The sequence below is a fragment of the Rhinolophus ferrumequinum genome, chromosome 10, assembly GCF_004115265.2.
Source record: "Rhinolophus ferrumequinum isolate MPI-CBG mRhiFer1 chromosome 10, mRhiFer1_v1.p, whole genome shotgun sequence".
Taxonomy (NCBI): Eukaryota; Metazoa; Chordata; class Mammalia; order Chiroptera; family Rhinolophidae; genus Rhinolophus; species Rhinolophus ferrumequinum.
Window position 1 is genome coordinate 9,413,580 of NC_046293.1, and position 25,242 is coordinate 9,438,821.

At 56.6% G+C, this 25,242-nt stretch overlaps 2 protein-coding genes across 5 annotated transcripts in view; one reads left to right on the top strand and one right to left on the bottom strand.

The window, feature by feature from the left end:
• The first annotated feature begins 4,016 nt into the window (after nucleotides 1-4,016).
• The window catches only part of ELFN2 (extracellular leucine rich repeat and fibronectin type III domain containing 2), a 54,981-nt gene continuing 33,755 nt past the window's right edge, over nucleotides 4,017-25,242 (top strand). For 2 of the 4 annotated variants that reach the window (XM_033116842.1, XM_033116846.1), the window contains exons 1-2: nucleotides 4,017-4,152; nucleotides 12,744-12,911. The gene's annotated coding sequence lies outside the window, so the exon portion shown is untranslated. Of the gene's footprint in view, nucleotides 4,153-11,665; nucleotides 11,718-12,743; nucleotides 12,912-25,242 lie in introns of those variants that run through there. The other 2 variants (XM_033116843.1, XM_033116845.1) reach the window with 2 other exon arrangements.
• Nucleotides 9,608-25,242, bottom strand: part of LOC117028318 (uncharacterized) — a 38,737-nt gene continuing 23,102 nt past the window's right edge. Inside the window, exons 2-3 of the mRNA XM_033116714.1 lie at nucleotides 13,458-13,665; nucleotides 9,608-10,639 (exon numbers count right to left, since the gene is read on the bottom strand). Of these exons, the coding sequence (XP_032972605.1) occupies nucleotides 10,155-10,639; nucleotides 13,458-13,665 (693 nt within the window). The 3' untranslated portion in view covers nucleotides 9,608-10,154. The remainder of the gene's footprint in view (nucleotides 10,640-13,457; nucleotides 13,666-25,242) is intronic.

Here is a 25,242-nt window from a genome sequence, read left to right on the forward strand (position 1 = left end):
AGCTCCACAGAAAGAAGAGCTCCTGGATAATGTCCTCGTGGTGAGTGGCCAGGCTAGTGGGGTCATCTGGATGTGAACCACATCTGGTCAACTGTGGTAGAAAGGGCACTTATTGGTGGGCCGTTAGAGGCAGCTCCCAGGCCCTGCTGGGAGATAGATCCCAGAGCAGATGGAGTTCTGGGATTCAGGACAGGGGTCCGAGCAGCTGGAAATACCTGCCTCTTGTCTGGCACTGAGTCTTCTGGGATGGTTCTGCTTTGGCCATTTCTCCTGTCCACACATCAATATTCCACCCATGACTCAAGTGGCAGGGACAGGCACCTTAATTCACATTTCCTGAGTCTGTGCATGGCAGCGGGGAGAGAGTAGGGTGTTGGTGGGAAGAAGGAAAGATGCTGGTGCCCAGAACAACCCCTGCCAATGTCCACTTTGGTGACTTATTAATGAACATAATGTATTAAAAGGGCCAGTGCCTGGCCCCAAGTGAGCCTCCGATACTCGGTACCTACTGTGATAGAGGTGATAGATATGAGGAATAAGTTAGGAGGGAGTGCATGAGAATGAATAATAATATGATGTGATGTGTGCTGTCGTTATGGCCTGCACAGAGGGTTCTGGGAGCCAGTGGAGGAAGAAGTAACTTGGCCGGCGTAGCTTAGGGGTGGTCAGGGGAGGCTTCACTGAGGAGGCAGCCTTTGAGCAGTACCTGGTGATAGGCAGGAAGTAGACAGGTGGAGAAGAAATATGAGAGGAGGAAAGGCTTCCAGGCTGAGGGATCAGCAGGATCAAAAGCACACAGGTGTGGAGATTATGGAGTGAGAGATTCATGGCGTGTTCTGGAAAGGGCAGGTATGAGTGTCACTGGGACCCAGAGCATGTGTGGGGTGAGAGGAGATAATGCTGGACGGGTAAGGGCCCTACTGCAAAGGGTCTTGTTTGGCAAGATAAAGAGTTTGGATTTCATTCCCTAGCAGAGGGGGTGTACCACTGGTCTTCGTGTCTGCACCCGAGGCAGACATCACCAATTCATCATGACACTATCTGTAGAGGGAGCATCTAGGCTGCTGTCGCTGATCATTTGATATCGTGAGAAATGAAACGTACCGCATCCCTGCATGGGCTCTGGGGAGCTACCGGAGGGTGTTTAATAGGTGGGTGATGAGGGGGCTTGTTGCAGGTGTCCAGGTGAAAGATGGCAGGGCCTAATCTAGGACAGTGACTATGGGATGGACGTGTTGCTGCTCACGTTTGTCTTAACCTTACCTGTCCACCTAGAGATTCCATACAATCTCGTCACCTCCTCCCCACCCCCTGCCCCCAGGCCTGGTCGCGGTGCTCAGGGTCCTGTGTGTGCGCGCGCGTGCGTTAGCTCTCTCTGGGCTTTATTTTATTTGTCTTTCTGGGCCTGCACCATCCAACATGGTTGCCACTGGACACAGATAGCTATTTAAATCAAAAATAATAAAATAACATTTAAAAGTTTAGTTCCTCAGTCCGACTAGCCATAGTTTCAAGCACTCAATAGGCATATGTGGTTAGTGGCTACTGTATTGGACAGTGCAGATATGTAACAGTTCCACCATTGCAGAAAGTTCTTTGGGACAGTGCCAGTCTAGAGAAAGCCCAGTTGGATGTCCAGATGGTGTGGTCTGCCGTGACCCTTGGTTAGCCCAGGCCAATTCCATCTTCTATCTGGTGGTGTTGACTCAGTTAAGCATTTGAAAGTCTTGCCAGGTTATGTCTGCCTGGTAGGGGAAAAGTCTCCAAAAGGAGCATATTACATTCAGAGCTCAAAACGTTTTAGAGTTCAAAGGCAGCTCAGAGCTAATCTAGCTAGACCTGGAGGGAAGGGAGTGCCCATGTGGTGAGCACAGTGTGGTGCTGGGGACAGGGCTGCTTTTGTCATTCTCATTTCACAAAAGAGGAAACTGAGGCGCAGAGAGGGGAGTGATTTGCCCTTTGGCAGATGACTGGGAAAGTCACGCAAACAGAACAAGAAGAGGCTGTTTTGCCGCATGCTGCCCGGCGTTCCTTAGGAACATCGCTCAATTTCTTGGGTCAGAGCCGGGACTTCCTCCAGTGCCCAATCCTGAAGGGGTCTGCGCCGGGGAGAGCCACAGCCACAAGGGTGAATTGGAGAGCTCTTTGCGGTTACGCACTATATCCGCCAGAGGGCGCAGGGGCCTTTGTGTCTGCGCCTGAGGTGGGGCGGTGGGTGAAGATTCTTCCAGCAAGGACTTTGGGTGGGGACCCTACTTCATACCCAGCCCTGCGCGGGGGACATACAGTGTGTTCCACAGGGCCCCTGATCTCTAGGAGGGCTCAGTTTAGAGGGCAGAGACAGCATAATGACTTGTTTGGTTCTGCAGCGAGGGACCTTGAAGGGTGGGTAGGAGTGTGCCAGGCAGCCTGAAGCGCAGTTGTGAAGGGCAGAGGTGGAACGCCCAAGTCTGTTTCCTACTCGGAGATAACGGTGGCCTGCGTCCCAGCGCTTGTCTGCCCTCCCAGCCCCACCCTGGACCAGCTTTCCTGTTCTCAGTTGACAGGAGGGAGGAATTTATGAACAGAAGTTCTTTCTGCTCTAGTAAAACCCCACTTCGTGGAGTCCCCTGCACACACACACCAAGCTGTCTCACGCCTCTGTGCCTTTGCACATACTGTTCCCGCAGCCTGGGACATCCCTTTTCACCTTCTTCAGCTGACCAACTCCTACTCATCCGTCAAGATTCAGCTCAGGCAGTGGCTCCTTCCAGAATCTCCCCCATTCCTGGCCTGAATGAGATGCACCTGCTGGGAGTTCCTGCAGCCCTGGCTTGGCTTAACTACCTGAGGACAGGCACAGGCGCAGGCTGCCCCCTCAAAGTGATTGAGACGCACAGGGGTTGCCTAGGCAGGGCTTCATTCAGCATGTGGGTTTGCTCATCCCAGGAATGGAGAAAAAGCGCCTGTTTCTTCCTGTGTCAGTGACACAAACCGAATCTCCCTACCCGGTGCTTGTGTGCCTCAAAGTGCAGGGATACAGGCCCCAGATTCCAGAATTTCTTTCTGCATCTCCTATTTTCCCCCTTCCCCGCCCCTAGCGTTTACCCCTTTGCAGGTAGCGCATATGTGTGGGGGTGTTGGCCAGGGAGGTTCTAGGGTGTGAAGGCTTAGGAAGCATCTCTGGGTTGCAACAGAGCCCAGTATACCCTTGGGCATACCTCCCGAGGAGGTTGGGAAAGGTAGTGAGCAGTAGCCGAGAGCCCCGGCACAAGGGTAGAGAGATCTGGAGTGTAACACTGTCTCTGCTATCAAGCTGGCCGTGTGACCTTGGAGGAGTCACTCTTCTTACCGAGCCTCAGTTATCTCGCCTGTAAAAATGGGAACGATCAGTCACAGTTCTTGGGTCGCCCCCGGCTGGAGCCAGGACGCTGGAGGTTGGAGATGGGGTCAGGAAGGGGAGTGGGGGGTCCACGCGTGGAGGTGGAGTCCCGGGGGCGCGGGCGTCCTCCGGCGGGCGCTGGGGGGCGCTGCGCACCTCGGGCGCCCAGCCCCTCGGCAAGTTTGCCTCCAGCTGTTGAATGCGCTCGCGACAGCGACATCAGCGGCAGGACCCGGACCCCGCGGGGTGAGCGGGGCTGGGGGCCGAGGCGGGGCCGGGGGCGCACCCAGCGGGTGCTTGGGGCTCCGCTGTCCGCGGGGCCGCAGCTGCCTCTCCCGGCGCTGCAGCTGCAGCAGCGGAGCCAGGCGCGGCCCCCGCCACGCGGGTGTGTGCCTGCGAGTGTGCGTGTGTCCGTGGAAGGATCCAGCTGGAAGAGGGGGCGGAGGGGTCTCGCTGCGGAAAGGCCTGCGAAGGGAGCGGGCGCCGGGGCGGCGAGGGCGGACGGACAGACGGCCAGCCTTGGCTCTGACGCCCGCGGCGCTCAGCCCCCTTTGGGCGGCGGGCCCGGTTGAGGCAAAGGCGCGGCGGCGGGAGGCGGGGGTGGCGGTGTCTGCGCGCACACGCTCGCTCGCAGACACACACACGGGCCACGCCACAGACACACGACACGCGCCGAGCCCGCCGGGCGCCGCGCACACCCGCACCCGCGCTCACACTCACACTCACCCGCAGGCCCCGCAGCAGCCGCTACCGGAGGCGGCGCTCGGCCTGGATCCCGGCTGGGGCTGGAGGTAAGTGAATTCCTCCGGATCTGAGCCCCCACAGCTAGGGGGGACCGGGAGAGGGTGGGAGTAGTGGCAGAAACCGGAGGGTACCTCCTCCGCCAGTGGGGGTGGGGCTTGGAAGGGGACACAGCAGGGGGAGAATGAGACGGGGAAAGCCACCCCCATTGCCTCCTGTGCCTGGGGATCCCTGTGAAACCTCCGGGGACCACCCTGCGCGGGGGTGGGGGTGGGGGTGGGGTCGGTGTGGTGGTAGTGGTGGGCGGAGGCGGGAGGACGCAGAGGACGGTCGGTGAGGTGAGTATTTTTGGGGGGGTGGTGCCAGCCAGTGCCACACCGAATCTCTTCTGCCCCCATCTTTGCGAATCGGAGGCCCTCGCCCCTCTCTTTCACGGAGTGCTGCCGGGATCACGGCATTCATCTTCGTAGTTGGTAAGGGGTCTTTGATTGGTGCTGGGTGCTAGCTCCAGGGGGAGAGGGGCCCGGGGTGGGGCTTTACACCCCTTCCCGCAGGAGGGCAGTAGGTTTGGTAAGAGAATCAGAATTGAGGAGTGGGGGAGACCGGGAGGGTGGGGACCCTAGCAAAAGCTTTCTCCTTTGCGCTGGTGTGGGGCAAACAGAGAGGCAGCCCTGGGAAGCAGCAGAAATCGTCAGACTGCAGTTCTGGCAGGGCCAGGGCCACTGCCGGGCTGTGTGTGTGTGTGTGTGTGTGTGTGTGTGTGTGTGCTCCAGCAACTGGCAGAGGAGGGGGCAGGAGGGGTGGGTGTGTTGGCCGGCAGGGTGCTGTGTGCACGTGGGGAGGGATGTGTGTGCACACCGGGCTGTATGCAGGGGTGGACCCTGCTCTCTCTGTACACACACACACACACACACACACACACACACAGACACAGCGTCTGTGGTCCAGCAGGAATGTTTGGGGGAAAGAGAGCTGGTGTGTATATGTGTATGGGTGCTCGTGAAGCTTGTGTCCAGGACAGAGGCAGCCAGGGCGCCGTGTGTCAGGAGTGTCCAAGGAGGGAGATGAGAAGGGGATGGTGGCACTGACCCTTCTCAGCTTGGGAGGACATGGTACTTGAGGGCACTTTCTGCAGCTCCGGGCTCCCTGCTGTGTCCCCCCCCACCCCCGTGACTGCCTGTGGAGGACACTGCCTTGGTCCCCTGGCTGAGAGACACAGGTGTTGGGCTGGAGTGTGTGTGTGTGTGTGTGTGTGTGTGTGTGTGTGTGTGTCCCGGCTGCGGCTGTCCTGTCGGCTGGCTGTCGGCAGTCTCGGCAGTCGCTGTCAGCAGGCCAGGCTGTAAGAGAGAAGCTGGGGGAGGAGCAGGGTGCTGGCAGCACCTGGAGGAATGTCGCGGAGGCTGCAGGCTCCAGCCTGCCTGCTTTAGTGACTGAGGGACTTTTTATCTGGGAGGTGCATCATGGAGGCTGGAGTATTTGCATGTGTAGATGTGTGTGCCTGGCCCACACACCTGTTCCCCTGGGCTGTGGGCACCTGTGGGACATGTGTCTAGGCCACCAGCAGGGCATGTGGGCCTACACATATGTGTAACTGTGTGCCCTATGAAAGCAATGCACGCATACACACACTCATATGCACAGGCGCACAGAGGTGGTGTCGGGAAATGCCTGTCCTAGGGAGCTGTGTGTCCTGGAGCTGTGTACGTGGGTGGGGACCTCTGGGCCATGGCCCCCTAGGAAGGAATAAAGAGGAGTTATTGAAGGGGGCATCAGGGAGAAGTGTGCATGTGTGATGTTGGTGAGAACCTCTGGTTGTGACATCAGCTCCAGGTTGCCGGTGACGTCACTAGGACAGCAATGTGAAGAAGGGTCACCCCCACCAGCCGGAGTATGTGATGTCATTGGGAGTGTGGGAGGTGTCACTGTGTGTGTGGCTGAGTGTGGTCACGTCCCCTGTGTGGTGAGGGGTGAGAAGGGGAGAGGCGTTGAGCTTTAGAGTGAGGGGTCCCTCCCAAGAGGCCCCATTTCCTGAGTGGTGTGGGACCCCTTTCCTTAAGGCCGGCCTCCCTAATAGCTCATCTCCTCGGCCCCCTATATGGTATCCCCTGTCTCCTCCCCATCTGCACCTCCACTAGTGCCTCTTCTGGGCCTGTCCCAGCCGGGTTGCACAGACCTTTGGGTACGTGTGTACTGGTGAGTGAGTGGGTATGTATGTGTAAGTGCACGTGACAGCAGAAAGGGGCCACAGCCAGGGAGCCAGGGACTTTTGGTTCTAATGCCGTGTCGTTACTTTTTGTATTTTGTGATTTAGGCTTTCCCATCACCTCTCTCAGCCTCAGTTTCTCATGTTACTTGGGGGGTGGTTAGAGAGGTGAGGGGGCATTACAGGAGATAGTGGGTCTCCGGGCCGGGCACCTGGCACATATGGGGACTTAGTTCGGGTGGGCTCTATCCCCTGGCCTCCTGTCCCCCTGTACCCTGCCCTGTACGCACCCCCCTCGCCAGTTTGGTTTAAGTCAGACTTTGTAAAGAACTTTCTTTTCTCTCCTTGGATCCTCACAGCAGTCCTGTGAGGCTGGCAGGCTGGCTGCTATTATGTGGACATTTGACAGATGAGCAAACTGAGGTGTGGAGGGTAAAGTAAGCTGTTGTGTATTCATTTCTTTTTGACAATTCCATCCCCACCTCCATTCCGCTCCATGGGTGCAGAGACATTTGATTGGCAGGTCACTTCCCGGAGGGCACTTTCATTTTATGAAGGGACAGGGTGCAATGTGAAGTGGGGGTCAGAGTAGGAGGTGCCAGAGTGAGGGGCCCGAGGTGGAGAGGTCATTGGCTATAGGAGAGGCTGCCCTTGACTGCCAGTCCAGGGCTTACTAGTTCTTCCACTTCAGGACTAGTCAGGGTGACAGAAATGGGTACATCCAGCTGCCAGCACTTCTTTAGTGGGGTCAGCCTGGTCATTGAGGGCCCCATGCCCTATGTGGGCTCCCTTGCCCCCTGAGGTCTGCAGAACTAGTTCCAGCGACACCTCTGCTTCATCCTGTGTGTGACATGGGGGTCAGTCTCTCTGACTGTCTGCAAAGCTGTGGCTGCTTGCCTTGCAGGCTTGATGAGCGAGTGTGAGAATGTGGCATCCACGTGTAGAATCAGGCTGATACCCATCACAGTTGCCCTCACCCATTCCAGCTACAGCGCCTCCGGGCCCAGACCCTCCCTCCTGCCAGCACCCTACCCCCCACTCTACCGTGATGGTATGCTGTGCAGAGCAGCCAGCCAGGAAGCAGGATTGCCTCGAAGCTGAAGTCTCCTTAACAGGGGCAGCATTAATGGTCCAGAAGGTTAACTCAATCCTCTGCCTCCTGCTGTCCCAGACCAATCCCCTATTAAATTAACCTTCTTCTGGCTCAATTAACACCTGGGGCAGAGGCACTGCCATTGTTACTGGGGACATGTCTTGGGGGTTGGAATAATAGAGCTCCCCCCCAGCTCTGCAGACAGTCCCCAGGGAGGCCGCAGAGAGTCACCTGGGCAAGCTTACATCTGGAGTGCAGAGAAGAGGGGCGCTGGCTCATGGGGCTGCTGACAGCAATAATTATAGAGACAAGAATAATGATATTAGGTAATATCCATTGAGTCTGAGAGCTAGGCCCCGTCTGAAGCCCTTTGTACGCAGCATTCATTGAATCCCACCAGGGCTTTTGCAGTGGAGTTGCTCTTATTCCTTATTTCATAGAAAAGAAACAGAGCAGTTACAGACCAGCTCAGGGCCACGCAGCGGTGGAGCCAGGACTGGAAGCCCCATGGAGGACTCTCGCATCAGCACCGGTTTGCATGGGGACCTTTCCATCTTGGGGTATCCCTCGCTGGGGACCTCTCTGGGCCTTGCTTTGCTCATGTGTAAATGGGGGCAGTGACCCTGCGGTATGGAAGAAGTGGGTGCGGTGGTGGCTGCAAGGACAGAGGGGCAGAAATGCTTTAGGGTCTCGGCCTCTCCCCATTCCTCCTGCGCCCCTCCCCTCAGTGACCAATGCCATTCCAGCAACCTGCTCCCTTTTCTCCCACAGCGCTTGCACAGGGGTGGGGTGGGGAGCACAGTGGGCTCTCTGTGGGGCTCCCTGGGGGATAGAGGGGACGCTGCTCCCCTCACTATCTTCCCCAGGTCCCAGTCTGTTGTGGCCTCAGCTGTGGCACCCTGGGCCACTCTGCCACACTCTCCCAGTCTCACTTGTAGAAAGAGCAAGGACTCAAAATCCAAATTCTGCCTCTTTTCCTCCTCAATGTGTGTCCTGGGCAAGTAAGTTCACTTTCACTTTCCTCAAGGCCCTGTTCCCTCAGTGTAAAGTGGGGATTATTGCACCGAATTCTTAACTGCCGAGGTCGGTATGTATGAGAATGTCAAGTGTGTAGCATTGTGTCTAGCACATAGTAGGTGTCAATCAGATGAGTTCCCTCCCCCTTCCCATCTGTCTCCTTGATTCATTCCTGGTTCCCTGGAGTGGTTCTTGGACTGTGTGAGTGTGAATGTGTGTGTTTCCTTCCCTCTCTGTCAGTCTCCACGTTCACCTCCTGGAATGCATGGAACCTGTTTTCTGGAGCTAGGCTGGGGGGCCTGAAGGAGAATGAGAAGGGCCTGGAGGCTGCCTACCCCCCAGCTGGAGTGTGCAGAGGGGCTGGGAGGGGGCAGGGCACACTTTTGTGTGTGTGTGTGACTCTGTGTGTGCCACTTCCTCTCTCAGAGGGGAAGTGGGGAGCAATTCCCAATGGCAACTTGACCAGTCTGCTCTGGGCCCAGCCCCAAGTCTCAGGCCTGACTCCGTTTTCCTCCTTGGCCTGTCTCTATCATCTCTCTCCCCTCACAATTCTCCCTGGATCTTGGAGAGATAGAGCCTGTGGGGTTGGCATGCCCTTCTCCCGCCCTCCCTCACCCTTCTCATTACCTGGGCAGGGAGTGGGGGGTCATGGCTGTGCTTGTTTAGCCATTTTCTGTCTCTCAGCTCCACTGCAGGTGGAGACTCAAACAATATTTGTTAAACAACTTCCTTGTATCTACATGCTATTGAGGATGGACTGACGTTTTTCCATTCAGTCCACATATACACTTACATATAGATCCTCATAAGCATGTCTCACCCAGGGGTAACTGCTGGGCCGGGGCTCAAGCGGGAACCACAGAGATGAGCTCCTGTCCTGGAGGAGACATGAGACATGTGGGACATGTGCCGAGTGCCCAGCATGGGGCCTGTACATAGTAGGGCTTGCTTGATAGTGCTTCTCCTTAGTCTGTGACCCCGCCAAGGGGGTTGGGGGCTAGTGTGGCAGGCTGGAGGCCATGTGCGGAGCCAGCCTTGTCAGCGGGCACAGGGGTTGGAACCACTTCTGCTCAGGGCATCGCAGGTCTTCCATGACTGCACACCTGCTATGAGCCAGGCACAGGGTGAAACACTCTATTATCTTGTTTAATTTTGGCCGGAGGATTGTGAAAGAGATCCAGCTGGCCTTTGGGAGGGGGCAGCCCAGGTGGGGAGAACACGTGAGTCAACGTCAGAAAGCCTGGCCGTGGATTTTCGGAAGATGAGTTGGGAACGTAGTTTGGACATCAACCACGCAAGACCATGAACTATACTAAGAAATGGAGCATTATCCTTTTTGTCAGGGAGCGCCAGAGTCTCTGGGTGTTTGTTAAATGTAGGTTCTTGGGCCCTGCCTGCTGAGATTTTGATTCAGTAGGGTGGATGTGGGGCCCAGGAACCTGCATTTTTAATGCATTTCCAGATTAATTCACCTGTGTTTTGGGTTGGATGGCAGCTGAGGAGGCTACTACTTATTCCCAGAGATCTTATGGACGCCTCCCACACACCTCAGGAGGCAGCAAAGCCACCCTTTTTCCAGAGAAGCCTGAGCTCGTAGAGTGAGGCGTCTTGCCTTGGGTGACACAGCAGCGCGACCGCGACTGATACTGACTAATACTAATAATTTTCCGGGTTTACTGGCTGCTGCTCTAAGCCTATTCAAGGAGACCCTCGTTCAATCCTCAGAACGACCCTCTGCATCATTCCTGTCGCACAGATGAGGAGACAGGGGCAGAGTCTGCGGTCATGGGTTCAAGGCCGCACAGCTGGTAAAGGCTTGTAATGCGGTGGGGATGAGGGCGTCTGGAGAGGGCCTGCGCCCGTCTTGGACAGAGCCATGCCCTCTCCCCTTCTTTGGTACAAGAGCGCGGGTGGAGCTGAGCTTGGGGCTGTGCGTGTGAGCAGAGGCCAGAGGCGGGGGTGGAGGTGGGAGCAGAGAAGCCGGGAGGAGGGCGGAGAGCCCGGAAGGCGTCCGGGAGGAGGCGACACAGAGTCACTGTAGCTGCGGCCCGAAGCCGTTCATTCGGTGGGCGCTCTGGCCGCGGCAGGTCCAGGTCTGGAGGACGGCGGGGTGTGTTTGTGCCCCTGTGCGAGTCCCGGGCTGGCCCACGCGGGGCACCCGTGCGCAGTCCCGGGCCGGGCTTGTGCGCGGCGGCCGAGAAGGGACGAGCGGGGTGGGCGGGAGCTGCGGGGGCGGGAGGGGGCGCGGCGGAGGCGTGAGCGCGCGCAGAGACTCCGCCCGGGGCCGCCTGTCCCCGCTCCGCGCTGCAGCCCGCGGCCCCGCGGGGTCCTAGGCCCAGCTCCCCGCAGTTTTGCGGTGCCCCCGCCCCCCGCGGCCCGCCAGCCGGCCGGGTTTCCGCCTTACTTCCCTGTGCTTAGAATTTGCAGCCGCATCCGCTGACGCTCGCAGCCAATTTCACGGCCTGTGGGCTCCGCGCGGTGCGCGGGATCGTAAAACCGCCGGCGCAGGGCGGGGGCGGGCGGGGGCTCCCTGGAGGCACCCGGGGAAGGGGCAGAGGGGGCGTTGGGGAGAGGGTGTGTGTGTAAGGGGTGTGGACCGGATGGGGGGCGCCACTGGTGGCTGCCCTGGGGGTGCTCCGAGGGTGTGCAGGCATGGTCGTGTGTGTGCTGGAGTGTCGTCTGGGAGTGGATGTCCACTTGTGGGAACATGTCTGGGACGTGTGTTTTGGCGTGTGAGTCTGTGTAGGGGCCCCAGCGCTCGCTGGCAGGTTTGTCTGGGTGTGTATAGTGAAACGTGTGTGTGTGTGTGTTGGGCAGTTCACAGTGAATGGGGGCCAGTGTGTTTCTGTGGGTGTGTTGACATGTGTCTGTGCAGTGTCTCCAGGCATGTTGGCACCTGTGTGTGTTTGCGTGTTGGGGCTGGCCCCCTTATGTCTGGGTTCTGTGGGCAGCTGTGTACAGTGCATGTGGGGCTGTGTACGCACGTTTATCGGAGGGAGTGTGAAATTCTGGAGTGTAGGTTGCTGTCCTGGTGTCTTGTGGATGCAGGTGTGTGTGTGAGGGTACCGTGTGCAACTTGGAGTGTTGTCCTGTCCTGTCCCTGCTGGTGTCTGGGGTCAGGATTCACATATGAGCCCAGTAGCTGGGGGCCTGTCCTCTCCCTCCCCAGGTCTGGGAGCCCTCTCCAGGAGCAAGCCTGCTGCTCCCTTGTTTTCTGCCTTGGTGTGGGTAATGGAGTTGACGCAGCGCAGGGGGCAGAGTGTATGTTTCTGTTCTGTAGCTGCTGCTGGCTGCCAACTCTGGTGGGTCTACATATGTTTGTGAATGACGATGTCGAGGGGGCTGCCTGCTGGGGAGGGGGGGTACCATCTGGGCTGGTGGGGGGGTGCAGGGCCAAACAGGGAGAGGGGCCTCCACGGGAAGGGGATGAGTGTATGTGTGCGCACAGATGGAGGGAAGGTCTGGCCGCGCACGTCTGTCTGGGAGAATGTGTGTCGGTGCAGGTGGAAGTCAGGCAGGTACATTGCTCTTAGGGTGTGTGAGCACATGTGATGGGAAATGGGGCACAGGCTAGGGGAGGGGATGTGTGGGTCCTTGCAGAGTCCTGAATAAGAGATGTGGGCTCGGGTGGGGTGCTTGTTCCCTGCAGCAGAGGGGTTGGGGCCCAGCGGTAGAGGGGAGTGGGTTGTGTTGGTGTTGGGGTGACCAACAGAAGGATGGTGTGGTTGGGCCTGAGAAGGGGGAGGTCTGTGTGTGGGCACTGGACATCAGGTCAGTGTGAGGGTGTGTGTGACGGTGACTGACTAATGTGTGGGGCTGGGACGAACCTCCAGGCTACGGGGCCCAGTAGGGAGTGAAACGTGGGGTGGGCTGGTGGGCAGGAGTGAGGGTCCTTCAACTCTCAGAAAATCTACCCATCTGTTGCTTGCTCCTCCTGCCCAGGGGCCATGGAAGATTAAAAGTCCTGTGGCCCCGGGTCCCTCCTCTCCCCCTGAATCCTATGGCTTAGGGTGGGGAGCCCCTAGCCCTCCATCTGGGTCTTGAGGCCCTTTCCCTCCATCTTTCTTGCCCCATCTTCGGTCTCTCTCCATCTCCCTGCCTCTATCTCCCTCCATTCCCTCCCTCTATGTCCTCCCTCTCTCACACTGATATTCATTTGTGGTATATTCGGTTGCCATGGGAAACCTAAGAAAGAAGTGAGTGTACCCTTCAAGACTTCAGCATTTTTCCCTCCTCCCTCCCTCCCTCCCTCCTGCTGTCCCCCTCCCTCTCCTTCTCTCCTCCTCTCCTCTCCCTCCCTCCTCTTTCTCCCCTTCGCCTCCTCACAGAAGGAGAGGATTTGGATGAGGAGCTGCTGCTGCCTGAGCTGGGTCAGGACCTGAGACCCCATTGCTACCGCTGCCACCACCACTGCTGCTGCCGTGGGGACCTCCCTGAGACCAGGCCAGGGACAGAGCCTTGCTGGCTGGAGGGGCCCCTTTGCCTGTAGACGTCTGGTAAGGACAGGGTCCTTCTGACTGTGTGTGTGTGTGTGTGTGTGTGTGTGTGGCTGTATGTGAGCCGGGCTCACATGACCTGGCCTTGCGAACCCCGTGATGTGGCCCCCCCCTTCTGTTTGTCCCTTCCTACCTTGCCCAGCCGTGCCCCCAGCTGCGGGCACCCCCCCTCCGCCCCTCCCCAGCTTCCCTTCCACAGGGCCTGTGAGGCAGCTGGCAGGGTGGTAGGCCTTTTGGGAGCTGGGACTGGTCACTGAGGAGAGCGGGGAGGAAGATGCTGCTGGCTCAGAGACCCCACTTCTACCCCTCTGCCTAGCTGAGAGGCGGAGCCAGGCCTGCCTGCACCCCAGTAGGGCTGAGGGCATCTGTACACCTGCTGGGGGTCGGGGACTGGCTTCCAGGGGATGGCCTGGGAGAACATGGCCTCTTTCACCTCATGTTCTCCCAGTGGTACAATAGAAAGTGGGAGCCTTTCTATTGTAGAGAGGGGCGGAGGGACGGGCCGGGAGTGGGTTAGGAGCTGGAAACGCAAGGCAGAATCTATACCTGGCCTGATCCAGTGTCTTGAATTTTGGAGGCGGCAGGGAGAGCAGTCTGACACTAGCAGGCTGAAGGCTGGCAGGGAGGCCTGCAGGGGCTGTTCTGTCCTGGCTGGGGCTGGTGGCTGCCCTGGAGAGGAGAGGCTGAGGCTGTCGCTGTCAGTGAGGCTGTTGCTGTCACTGAGGCTGTGTCGGTGGTGGCCACGTGGAGGGAACTGTTGTCGGGGCAGGCACTAAGTGATGTGGTTGCCGTGGAGAGGGATCCGCCTATGTGGCATCGTGGTCTCTATGGAGAGAGGAGGAGACAAGGGAGGAGGCTTGCTGTCTGGGCCCAGTGTTGGTGGTTGCTAAGGAGAGGGAGATGCGTCTCTAAGATGTGATGGTCTGCACGTGGAGGGGCTGTGGCTGCTGAGGCGTTGAGGTCCCTTGGAAGGGCTGGTGATGGGTGCTCTGGAGGGGGCCTGTACAGGAGCAGAGTGGGGGTGGTGGCTGCTCCAAGAGGATGGTGGGGGGTGTGATGGATGGGGGAGGGGCTGCTACTGTGGACTTCATGTTGCTGGCACAGGCTGAAGTGGGGTCCTTTGGAGGGAAGTAGCACTTCCATTGCTCATCCTGCCTGTCCATGTGTCTGGACTGGAGATCCTGCTGCACCATCAGTGTGCCTGCTCCGCAGGTCCCCTCTTGTCTGCTTTCCCTCCTCCTCTGTGGCCAGCCTCTCCTCCCGCTGCCTCCTTGAGCCCTCACCCTCCTCTGGGCCTTTGAACATACAGGTCCCCCATCTGGACACATGTTCCCTCCTTGCCCCCAAATGACTTTGTCCCTATCCTTCATATTTGCTGTACTCTGAGATGCCTGGCATTGACACCTGCCTTTGAGGTATCAGATAGGGGAAGTGATTTGCCCAAGGTCACACAGCGGGCATGTGCTGGGGCTGGAATTTAACACCTGCCTCCCCAAATGTCCAACTCACCAGGCCTAATTCTCCCCAGGAGCCTCTGCTACCACCTCATTCAGAGTCGTCTGACTCTGCACTTACAGCTGTATGACTCTGTGCCTCAGTTTCCCAATGTATGAAACAAAGATGATGCACATGCCTCTTGAGGTTGCTGTCACTTGGGACAATGTATGTGAGGGCACTTAATAGACTCTCAGGAAGTAGTAACCACCACCACGATCCCAATTCCTTTTCAAACTGATTTTAAAATGATTTTCTGACATGCTTGGTGAGGACAGCGGTGCTTTCTCACCAGAGCTCTGCCTTATTGTGCGCTTTTCCCCCGTGACCCTTAAGTGGTGGAGGCATGGAACTGACGTCGTGGTAGTAGGAAGGGGGCCCAGAGCGGAGGGCCTCGCAGTGGTCACATGCACCTTGGTTGCTGAGCCAGGATGGAACCAGGTATGACTGGATCCTGTCCCATGTTTCCCAGGGGAATCATGCTTGCTCCAGGGGCCTGTGTGTGCACTTTAACAGGTGGGCCTTGTCCCCCCAGCCTTTGCCTGAGCCCCATGCCTTTTGGCTTCCTTCACAGCATACAGCGCGTCAGGCGAGTGGCTCTTGGTGCCTTGGGAGTAACAGATGAGGGGAAATCTGTCCTGTCAACCTCCTTGATACCACCAGGGGACAGGCCAGGCAAGGGACTGAAAAGGTTGTCCAAAGAGGGACGTTTGAGAGGTTTGGGGGGTGGCGGACAGGATGACTGTCTTTTGAGCGACAAAAGATCTGCCACTTTTTAGGTGGGCGGCCCTGGACACATTTCTTTCTGGGCCTCAGTTTGTTCATTGGTACAATGGGGATGATAAGAATTCCTACTTCACCTCCCTCACGTGAAGCAGGGGGATGAAGTCAGAGCACAGGGTCTGGCGCCTGGGACATGCTTCCTGGAGCGGTGGCTGTTCTTTCTAACCCATCAGCCTTGTTCACGTTTCATATTGAGCTGGGGAAGAGGGGACAGGGCTGTCCTGGGTGACGCAAAAGGGCAGAAGTGGGACCAACCAGGCACAGACCTCAGTTCATCCCAAGAAGAGGCTTTCTAACTGTCAGAGCTGTCTTGGGATGGAGTGGGGGAGAAGTAGTGAGTGCTCTGTGTACAGTGGGATCACAGAAGGCTGGCAGGAGCATAGGGTTTGGCATTATAAGACTTAGGTTCACATTTTGATGTTGCCATTTATAGGCTGTGGGATCTTGGGAGCCTCAGTTTCCCTACCTGCAAAATGGGAAGAATAACAGTAGAGTCAGGGTTACTTTAAATGAGTTCAGGTATATGGAAGAGACCTAGGAGTCCATTGAATCCGTACAGCATCCCATTTTCCAGAAAAAGAAAGCAAGGTGCAAGGAGCTTACGGGGCTTATAGCAGTATACCAACAGCTGCACTTTACTGAGCACCTGCTATGTGCCAGGCATTTTCCCACATGCTCCAAGTCTTGTTTAATTTCCCAGTCTGTGCACTTGCTGTTCCTTCTGCAGGAGTTGCTTCCCGGGCTTGTTGCATGACTGTCTCCTGTTCCAGCTCATTGACACCTCTTCAGGGAGGCCCTCCCTGACTACTCTGTTCGTTGCTGTGGGCCTTCTCCCGCTTTGTTTCCTTATAGTCCTCAACACAACCGGATGCTATTTGGTTTATTTGCTTGTTACTCACCCTTCTACCATTGTGGAGTATCAGCTGCATGAGGGTAGGAGCTTTTTCTGTCTTGTTCCGTGCATGCATGGTGGGTCATCCTGTCAGCGCCTGGGAGGTCAGTTTTGTCATTCCCATTCTATACATGAGAAATGTGGGGCTGGGGAGGCGTGGTAAATTACCTATGCACACACAGCTGGAACTAGGTGGCAGACCTAGCATTTGATCCCACATTGGGCTGACTCCAGGACAAGTGCTTTTTCTGCTGTACTACATCTTCCTGCTGGGGAGTCTGGCATTTCAGGCTTCAGAGTTTGGACTTCACTCTGAACGCAGAAGCAAAACCACAGAAAGGCTCTTAAGTAGGGAAGGCTCCTGCCATGAGGAAGAGCTTTTGGAATCAGCCTGAATTGACACCAGTTCAGCTGCTCACTAGCTGTGTGACCTTAGGCAAATTACTTAACCACTCTGTGTCTCAATTTACTTGTCTCTGAAATGGAGATAATGTCTTCTTGGCTGGCTTAATCTCGGCTGGCTTCGGGGAGGCAGTAGGCGTTGAGCTTTGATTTGCAGGCTTGGCTCCAAGGCCCCCACCCCAGGGTGGACAAATAGCTTTACTGCCCACCCCTGAGGGATTTGAGATTTTGACTTCTGAATAGGGGACATTTTAAGTGCTTGGGACAGACCATTTTCTGCCCTGCCAGCCTGGACTGTCCTGCCACCCTCACACTCCTCCACATACTACCCCATAAAAAAGAGAGAAAATCAAAGAGAGAAGAGAGAGAAGGAAACTGGTTTAGCTGGGCACGACTATGTGCAAGGCACATTCTTATTTGGATCCAGCAGCCCATGCAGAATAGGAGTTATGCCCATTTCCCGAATGACCGCACTCAGGTTTGGGGAAATTCTCTATAGAACACAAAGCAGGGACTTGGACGTAGGCTCAGAGGCTCCTGCCTGCACTGTGTCAGGAGAGGAGTGGGAACAGTGGAGAACAGTGGGTGTGTTCTGGGGTTACCCAGGGAGTGGGCTGTTGGTCCTGGCCCCACCAGGATGGAGCTGAGAGTGGCCCCAATTGCAGGGCCTGGATCTAGAGGGGCTGTGGAATGGACAGAACGCTCCCCTCAGCCGGGATGCCCTCCCTGTCACTGCTGGCAGCTACGCTAGCCCAGGGAATAGATCGGGCATTGTGCGCGGTTGTCCCAGTGTCTTGCTCAAGACCCCATTTGTTTGGGGAGGAGAAAGGGGGGTCTGTGGTGCCCAACAGAGGTGGGATTCATGGACAGGCCCAGGGGGTGGGGTAGCCTGCGTGGTACAGAGCAGGCCTGGAGGAGCGCCAGCAGAGGGTGAGAGGGGGCCTGACGCATGGCCCTGGGTCCTGCCTGTGCCCTGGGGGCAGGGTCTTGTACTCCGGTGGGGCGGGCGCTATGGGGGAAGGTGCAAGAGGAGGGACGTTGGAGTCCTGCCCTCAGGACTTTCTAGTCTGAAGGAAGGAGAGCATTGTGGTCCTGTCCCCAGGGAGCCCCTAGTCTTAGGAGGGTGGGGGAAACCGTGCCATCAGGATCCTTGTCTGAGGGGATACAGCCCTGACTTCAGGGAGTCCCTGTCTGAGGGGGGAAAGAGCCTCAGCTCCCAGGAGGCCTAGTCTGAGGGTGGAAGCACTGTGGGTGTTCTGGGCTCAATCTGCTCTCTGACTGTAGGAGGAGAGGACAGTCCCACTGAGTGGAGGCTCCCTGAGTTCTGAGAAGACTTCCTGGAAGAGGCAGTCCCTGGGAAGGGGTTGGATTCGGGGCAGGGGCTACAAGAAGGGCCTATGGTTGGAAGCAAGGCATGGTGGTTAGATCCTGATTTGGAATGATCATATGCACCTGATCCTCAGTTTACTCATCTGTGAAATGGGGACATTGCCTGGGCACTCCAAGGTTGGAGAGAGGAATGCCTGCACACAGTCAGTCCGCAGGACTGCCAGGTTCTGCATGGTTGGAAAAGCATGAGAACTTCTAGAAACTTCCAAAAACCCCTTCCCACATTCCTTCCTGCACATTGGGTCACAGCTCAACCAATGCAGCGCAATCCTTATAGGCAAAGGAGGGAGGGTGGGATCTGTGTTGAGCCGTGTGGTGGAGGCAAGGTCTGTAGGGTGCCTTCCTCCCTCAACTTGCTGCGTGACCATAGCTAGTCCCACACCCTCTTGGCCTCAGTGTGAGACCCAGCCCCTGTCCTAGAGGCTGTAGTCTGACCCACCATGGTTTGCTTCCAATCACAGAACAGGCCCTCTTGTAGCCCCTCCCCCGAATCCAACCCCTTCCCAGGGACTGCCTCTTCCAGAAAGTCTTCCCAGAACTCAGGGAGCCTCCAACTCAGTGGGACTGTCCTCTCCTCTTACATTCAGAAAGCAGAATGAGTCCAGAACACCCAGAGCTAGGCCTCAAGGACAGAGGTTGGGGCTCACCAAGGACCCTAAGCATCCTGGGAGGAGATGGGCCACAGAGAGGGGTCGGCGGAGGAGAGCAGGTGACCCCGATGATGGTGGCTTGGGGGCCCTCTAACTAAGCAGAGCCTCTGGGAACAAAGCCTTTCCTGTGTCTGCCAGAAACTATGGGGTGCTGGCTGGGGGACGTTGGGTCAGAGACCAGAAACTCCTGGGGCTTTAAGATGGGGTGACACAGTGGTCAAGCACATGGGCTCAGGCCTGGGCTCAAGTCCCGATTCTACCCATAACAAGTTGTTTCACCGTTGTGTGCCTCAGTGTCCTCATCTGTAAAATGGGAATGAAAATATACCCATTTCCAAGGGTTGACGCTGTAAAGCATTTAGCACTGTGCTGTACTCATACATACAGTGAGCGCTCAGTAAGTGCTAACTCTACTTGTTGTTGGGTTTCCTGGTGGTGGGAGCAGGTAGGCAGGGCTTCAATGGCCATTCCAGCCACCACCTCTCAGACCCTGTGGAGTCCCGAGGCCTGGGATGTTGGGTCAGGAGATGTGAGGGTGTCTGCCTGTCTGGTTCCTCCCACTCCCCCCTGTGCCTGCCAGACAAGATATACAAAGAGCTGATGAGCTTTGGAGTAGGTAGCATGGATTCCATTCCAGCTCATTCATCCTCTTGATGGCTGCATGCTCTGGGAAGATTATTCTCTGAACTTTAGTTTCTTCATCTGTAAAGTGGGATCGAGGATTAAGTGAGCTGATGCAGGAAAGCAGCATCCATCCGCTGCTTCTTCACAGGCCTGTGTTGGGTGCCGACTGTCTCCTGTCACTGCCACACTTTTCCCTCTGCTTTGGTGCTGGGGTTGATGGCAGGGGAGGGGCCTTGAGGATGGGGTGCCTGGCTTGGCAGAGATGGCAGCTGACCTGGACATTCTGTCCTGGATTTAGGGGAAGATCGAGGATAGCGGGGACGGTCCTTAAGGACCATTGGGGCCTGCAGGGCAGCTGCAGACACTGAGGGGTGTGGGAAGAGGTGGGAGCCAGGCCTGGATGGGGAGTCAGGAACACCGAGCACGGGAGGGTCAGAGCCGGCAGAGCTGCACTCATGCGCAGGTGCCACCCAGAGAGGCTCTGGCCCAGGGTCACACAGCAGTAAGTGGGTCCAGCAGCTTTTGGCTTGGGCACTTCCACTTTCCATGTTGCATGGGCCAGCCTGAAGTGGCTGCTTCTGAGCAGGGTCACCTGGGGGCCTGAGCAGAGCTTTCTTACCCTGCCTCTGCCTCTCACTCTGTCTTTTTCTCTCTCTCTGTCTCTGTCTCCCTTCATCTTTCTGGCCTGCCCCGTTTGTTTTGGGAAGCCTTCATGTGCCTCCCTGGGGCCCCATGAGGAAGTGTATGGACTAAAGCTGGGTGTGCGTGTGTCTGTTCTGGGTGATTTGTGTGTGTTCTGTGTTGCCATGTGTATACGTAGAAAAACGTAGGAGTGTATATACCCCTTTTCTAAATAGGGAACTGACATGTGCTCTCTGTGTGACACAGCGAGGGACAAGCTGCTGTCCCCTCCCGTCACTGGCGGGGACCTTCCCCATGTTTCTAGGCCCCTGCAAACATGAATTCCCCATTTGTTTTTACCCATGTGGGACTGGCGGTGCTGCCTCGGCCCTTCACGGGGTCCCTGAATCTGTGTCCCCCACACCCCAGGCATTTCCCCTCAGGCACAGAGGGGCCTGTCCCGATCTACCTTAGTACAGGGTCCCCTCGCAGGGCCAGTTCCCTGTTGTGGGTGGCTGGCTTTGTTGCAGGTTTCCATTTTCACCAGCAGTGCACAACCTCAAGTACCTCAGACCTGGGGGGCTGTGATATGGGTGGGCTCCTTTGTGGGGTCTGCTTCTGAGGGTGAGTGTGGATGTCTGTGTTCCTCTTGCAGCTGTTGGCTGAGGTCTTTGGGCAGGACCTCCATTTTGGATGGGATTCCTGCCTATGGGGCTCCCTAGGACTTTGGGAAGGTGGGTTTGTGGGGTCCCGAGCCAGGCAGCTCTGGCTGTCCCTGGGACAGAATGCTGACGACTGGGTCAGCTGCAGCAGATGCTGGGAGGCCACACTGCCCCTTGCTGTTCCCTGTCTGCTGTGTCCCAGGACCACTGGGCCTTGCGCCCTCGGTGCTAGGGGAGCTGCTTCAGCACCTGGCTGCCCAGGGTCTACGTGGCCATAGGAATGCCTGGCCTTGCAGAGATGGGGGTGGGGCAAGGTAGGTGAGTGCAAGCCACAGAAGGAGGGGATGCCTGGACCCCAGCCTGCATTTGCACTTCTGACCCATGTCATGTCCCCCTGCTCCCTTTCCTTAGTCTCCATAGGGTCTCTCTTTCCCATCTGGGCCTGAGCCTGGGTCAGTCCTGGGACTTCTTCAACTCTTGGCTGAGCTGGAGATATCTCTGGGCTGTAGGAAGAGACCACTGGGCAGGGAGTCCTGGGTCCAGGGTTTGAGTCTCAGCTCTACCCCTTACCCTCTGTGGGCCCCAATTCTCAGACTGCCTACACAATCAAAGGGACTCATTTTTTCCTTTTATTTAACAACACGTAAGTAACACCATGTATTATACTATTCTAAGAACTTCACAGAAATTGAATCCTCAGAACAATCCAACAAAATAGCATTATGCTTACTTTACAGATGGAGAAACTGAGGCACAGAGAGGTTAAGGATCCTGCCCATGTTCACACAGTGGGTCAGTGGTGAGGCCAGGATTTGAACCTGGGCAATGGGCTCAAAAGCTGCCGTCCTCACCACCTTGCTGGGTGTGTACCCTTGCTAATCTGTGGAGAGTGGTGCTTAGGCTAGGCCTGGGCCAGCCTGGTCCCCCGTTCTCAGGCTTGAACGTGGTCCAGGAAGGTGGTCCTGGCACACAGTAGGTCTGGCAGCTTGGGATTGGGTCAGATTTAAGTCCTTAGCTTATCATTTACTGAGCAAGTCACTTGACCTAGCTGAAACTCAGTTTCTCCATATGTACAACAGGATAACAGTACTTACCTGGCAGGGCTGTTGTGAGAATTTGGGGCACTGGGCCCATAGTTGGCGTTCCATGTGGTGGGTAGCTATGATGGCTCCATAACAAGATGAGAGGGAAGCAATTTAAGGGGTGTCCTGTGCCAGCAGAGGTGAGTGTGTGCCCTTGGGAACCTGCGATTAAGAAAGGATGGGCTGAGGGGATGCGCCGGCAATACTTGTCATTGCCAGGTACCCACCTGTCCATCTGGTGCATCCATCGTGCAGCGGGGCCCAGGGCTGGGACATGGTCAGCCCTGTGTGTGTGTGCGTGCACCACAGCCCCTGGTTACACACACACACACACACACACACACACACACACATACATACACACATACACACTCACCCCTCAATGGAGAAATAACTGAGAATCCTTGCTTATGAGGGCTGGGGTGAACCTTAGAGACCATTTCATCCTTTTTCATTGTTGCAAATGGGGAAACAGAGGGCCAGAGAAGGGAAGAGGTTTGCACTGGGGCCCACAGTGAATTCAGATGATCTGAAGTTTCATGGCTGGGGACGCGTTTTCTAAAAAATGCAATGACAAGCCCTGCCTACAGAAGCTCTGTCCCAGTCACGCTGGTCGGCATCCTACAGGGTGGACGCTCTGCCCAGCACCTTTCCCCAGCCCACACTCTGGTGACTGGGTTACGGGTTGGCTGCCTGGCTCATCCACCACAACGGAAGCCATGAGGACAGGGACTTTGTCCATCAGTTCAAAGCTGAGCATGTGAGCCCAGCACAGAGCCTGGTGTGTGCGTAGTAGGTGCTCAGTAAGCATCTGTAGAAGGAGAATCCCTTCCGACTCTCATGGTAAAGTCTGAATTTCAGAGGTGTGGGGACTTGTCCAGGGCTGTGCAGGGAATTGAACCCGGGCCTCCTGGCTCCTAGTCCTGAGCCCTCTTGTTTTGTGCACTCGTGTGCGCATGCAACACACACACACACACACACACACACACGCTATGCTGTGATCCAAAAGCTTCACTTTGATCATTGCTCAATTTTCTAGCTTAAAAGTGTCCATCTGTCTGTCTCTCTGCCAAAGCCCTGGGCTGGAAACCTACTGGGGCACCTGTTCTGGGGCCTCCCCGCAGCCTGAGGCTGCCCCCTCCATGGGGCAGGAGTCCTGGAAGGGGGCCCTGGGAGGGTGAGGCCAGCCCAGGGGATACCCCCTCAGGCACATTTCCTGCTGTGTGCACAATTAACCCTCTATGTCCCCTGGCTCTGGCCACATCTATCCAGTCCACCCTGAAATCCCGCCTGCCTGAGCCTCCTGGTCCTCCCCCCACCCATCCCTGGGCTGGCTCAGGCTTTGGGGGAAGGTGGTGTCATTCCCAGGGACCAGCCTTCCCCTTTGCCTCCCCCAGGAAGTCTGCCCTAATGCCTGGGAGGATGGTAATTAGTATGTGCCTGGCTGATTAGCTCAGAAATTAAGTCTTTGTTTCCCTGGCTCCCCAGTTTCTCTAATTGAGCAGATGCAGAGCAGGGGAGGGGCAGAGGCTGCCTGGTTGGTCACTGGGCTGGATGGTGGCAGGCGTGGCTATGTGCTCGCTGCAGGGGTTGGCAGGATGGCGATGGGTGTGCATGGGGGGCAGGATTGGGGGCCCTGGTGGAGGAATGGGGGGTACAGGGTGCACTTGGGGGGATTTCCAGTCTGCAGCCCCCTGGGGGTGTGTTTGTGTGGCTCCAGGAAGGCATCTCACCCAAGATCCCACTGTGAGTGCTTGTCTGCATTCATTCATTCCTTTGGATCTTCACATCCAATCACGACTCATACTTGCTATCATTTAGTAAGCACCTACTGTGTGCAGTTCCTTTTGTGTATTGCCTTGTTCAGTCCTCAGGTGATGGTTTAGGATTGGACTCCTCATTTTTTAGGGGAGGAACCTAAGGCTCAGAGAGATGAGGTGACTTGTCCAAAGTCACACAGCTTGGAGTGGCCAGGGCAGCATTCAGACCCAGGCAGTCTCACATGGCCCTGTCCTGGGGGGAGGGGAGAATCTTGTGATCAGATGGTGACCAGCTGGGTCCTGGACACTGGGATTGGTGAGGCCTTTGTCCTTCTCGTTTGTCACTTGGCTATCACTACATCTACCTGCTTGGGTTATTGGGAGGAGCAGTAGCAATAGCGGTGGTAGTGACAGCAGTGATGATTGATTTAGTGCTTGCTGTGTGCCAGGCAAGTGACAGATGCTTCACATGTTTTCATATTTTATGCTCACAACAATCCCATGAGCCATGGGTGGGTACCCTTATCATCCTCGTTTCACATTCACAGAAGCCAAGGTTGAGAGATGTGAGGGGCGTCTCCCAGTACAAGTGAGTAAGTAGGGGACCAAGGATTCAGCCCGGAGCCATCTGAGTGCAGGCCCTTCCTCCTGCATCACCACTTCATTTGGTCTGTAACACATGTGAGGTACCTGGCACATAGTATGTGCTCAGCAAAGGTTAGTGGCCTGCCCCTTCTGCCCCCCCACCGAAAAAGTCAGTCCCTGGAGATCCTGAATCTCGGGGGCTCAGCCTAGGGGCCTCAGGGGGACCAACCTCATCATAACGACCTCTGGGGTAGGTACTGCTTTTATTTCCATTTTACAGATGGAGAGGTTGAGGCTCAGAGAGGAAATGACTTGCTCAGGATCTCACAGTGGGTGAGGTGTAGCAGCCAGGATTTGAACCCCGGTGGTCTGGCTCCAAGTGCTGCCATGTGGCAGGTTCCTGAGCACCAGTGTCCACTCCCAGCCACATCTGTCCTTGAGGGGTGATTCTCCCTCCCGGCCTGGTCCTCAGCCCCTGCTCTGGGGGCGATGACTCCACGCCCCTGCCTCCTCTTAGCAGCCGTGTGTAGGGGATATCCAAGGCTCCATCCTCTGCCGTGCCCTGTCTCTGGCTGTTGGGCATCGGGTATGGCCACCTGCTGACTGGACACATCCTTTGGGGTGCCACTCTGACCCCTAAAAATCAAGTTGTCTGATGCTGGACTCTTCTTCCTCCTGTACCCTGGCCCCTTTGCTCCTACTCGGAGGCCCCCTGTTTCAGGGTGATCAGTATTATGGCTCAGACGTCCACCTGGACCCTTGGAGTCACCCCTGACCTTGGCCTCCCGTCCTCATTCTGTAGGTCACTGAGCCCTGCTCTCAAATCCTCCCATCTCCTGTCCACCCCGCTGCCCTTGCTGCACCAGTCACCTTCACAGGCTTGGGCCATTGCTCTCGCCCCTCCAGTTCATTCTGCACCCTTCTGTCGTACACAGGAACTCCCCAGCATGTCACTGGCTCTGCACTGTCCTTGGGCTAAGATCCAGAATCCTTACCCTGGCTTCTGAGACCTCCTGGGACTTTCTCTCCCATGAGCCATTCAACCTGGCCTCATTCCAGTTCCTCAAAAGTGCCACCCTCTGGGTGCTGTGTAGGTGGTTCCATGGCCAGGGTCACCCTTAGCAAAGCCTTCTCTGACCCCAGGATAGACAAGACCCCACAGGTGCCCCTGCACTGGAAATGTCCCTCTAATACTCCTAAGAGTCCTTTGAGGGGAGCAGTGTTGCCCATTTTGCAGATGGGGAAGCTGAGACTCAGCTAAGCTGGCCTCGGAACCCAAGTCTCTCTCACTGTGGAGCCTGTGTTCTACTTGGTGTGTGCATGTGGTGTGTGCACGTGTGCACACACCACAGGCACTGCCGTCTGTTGTCTGTGCCAGGCGCTGTTT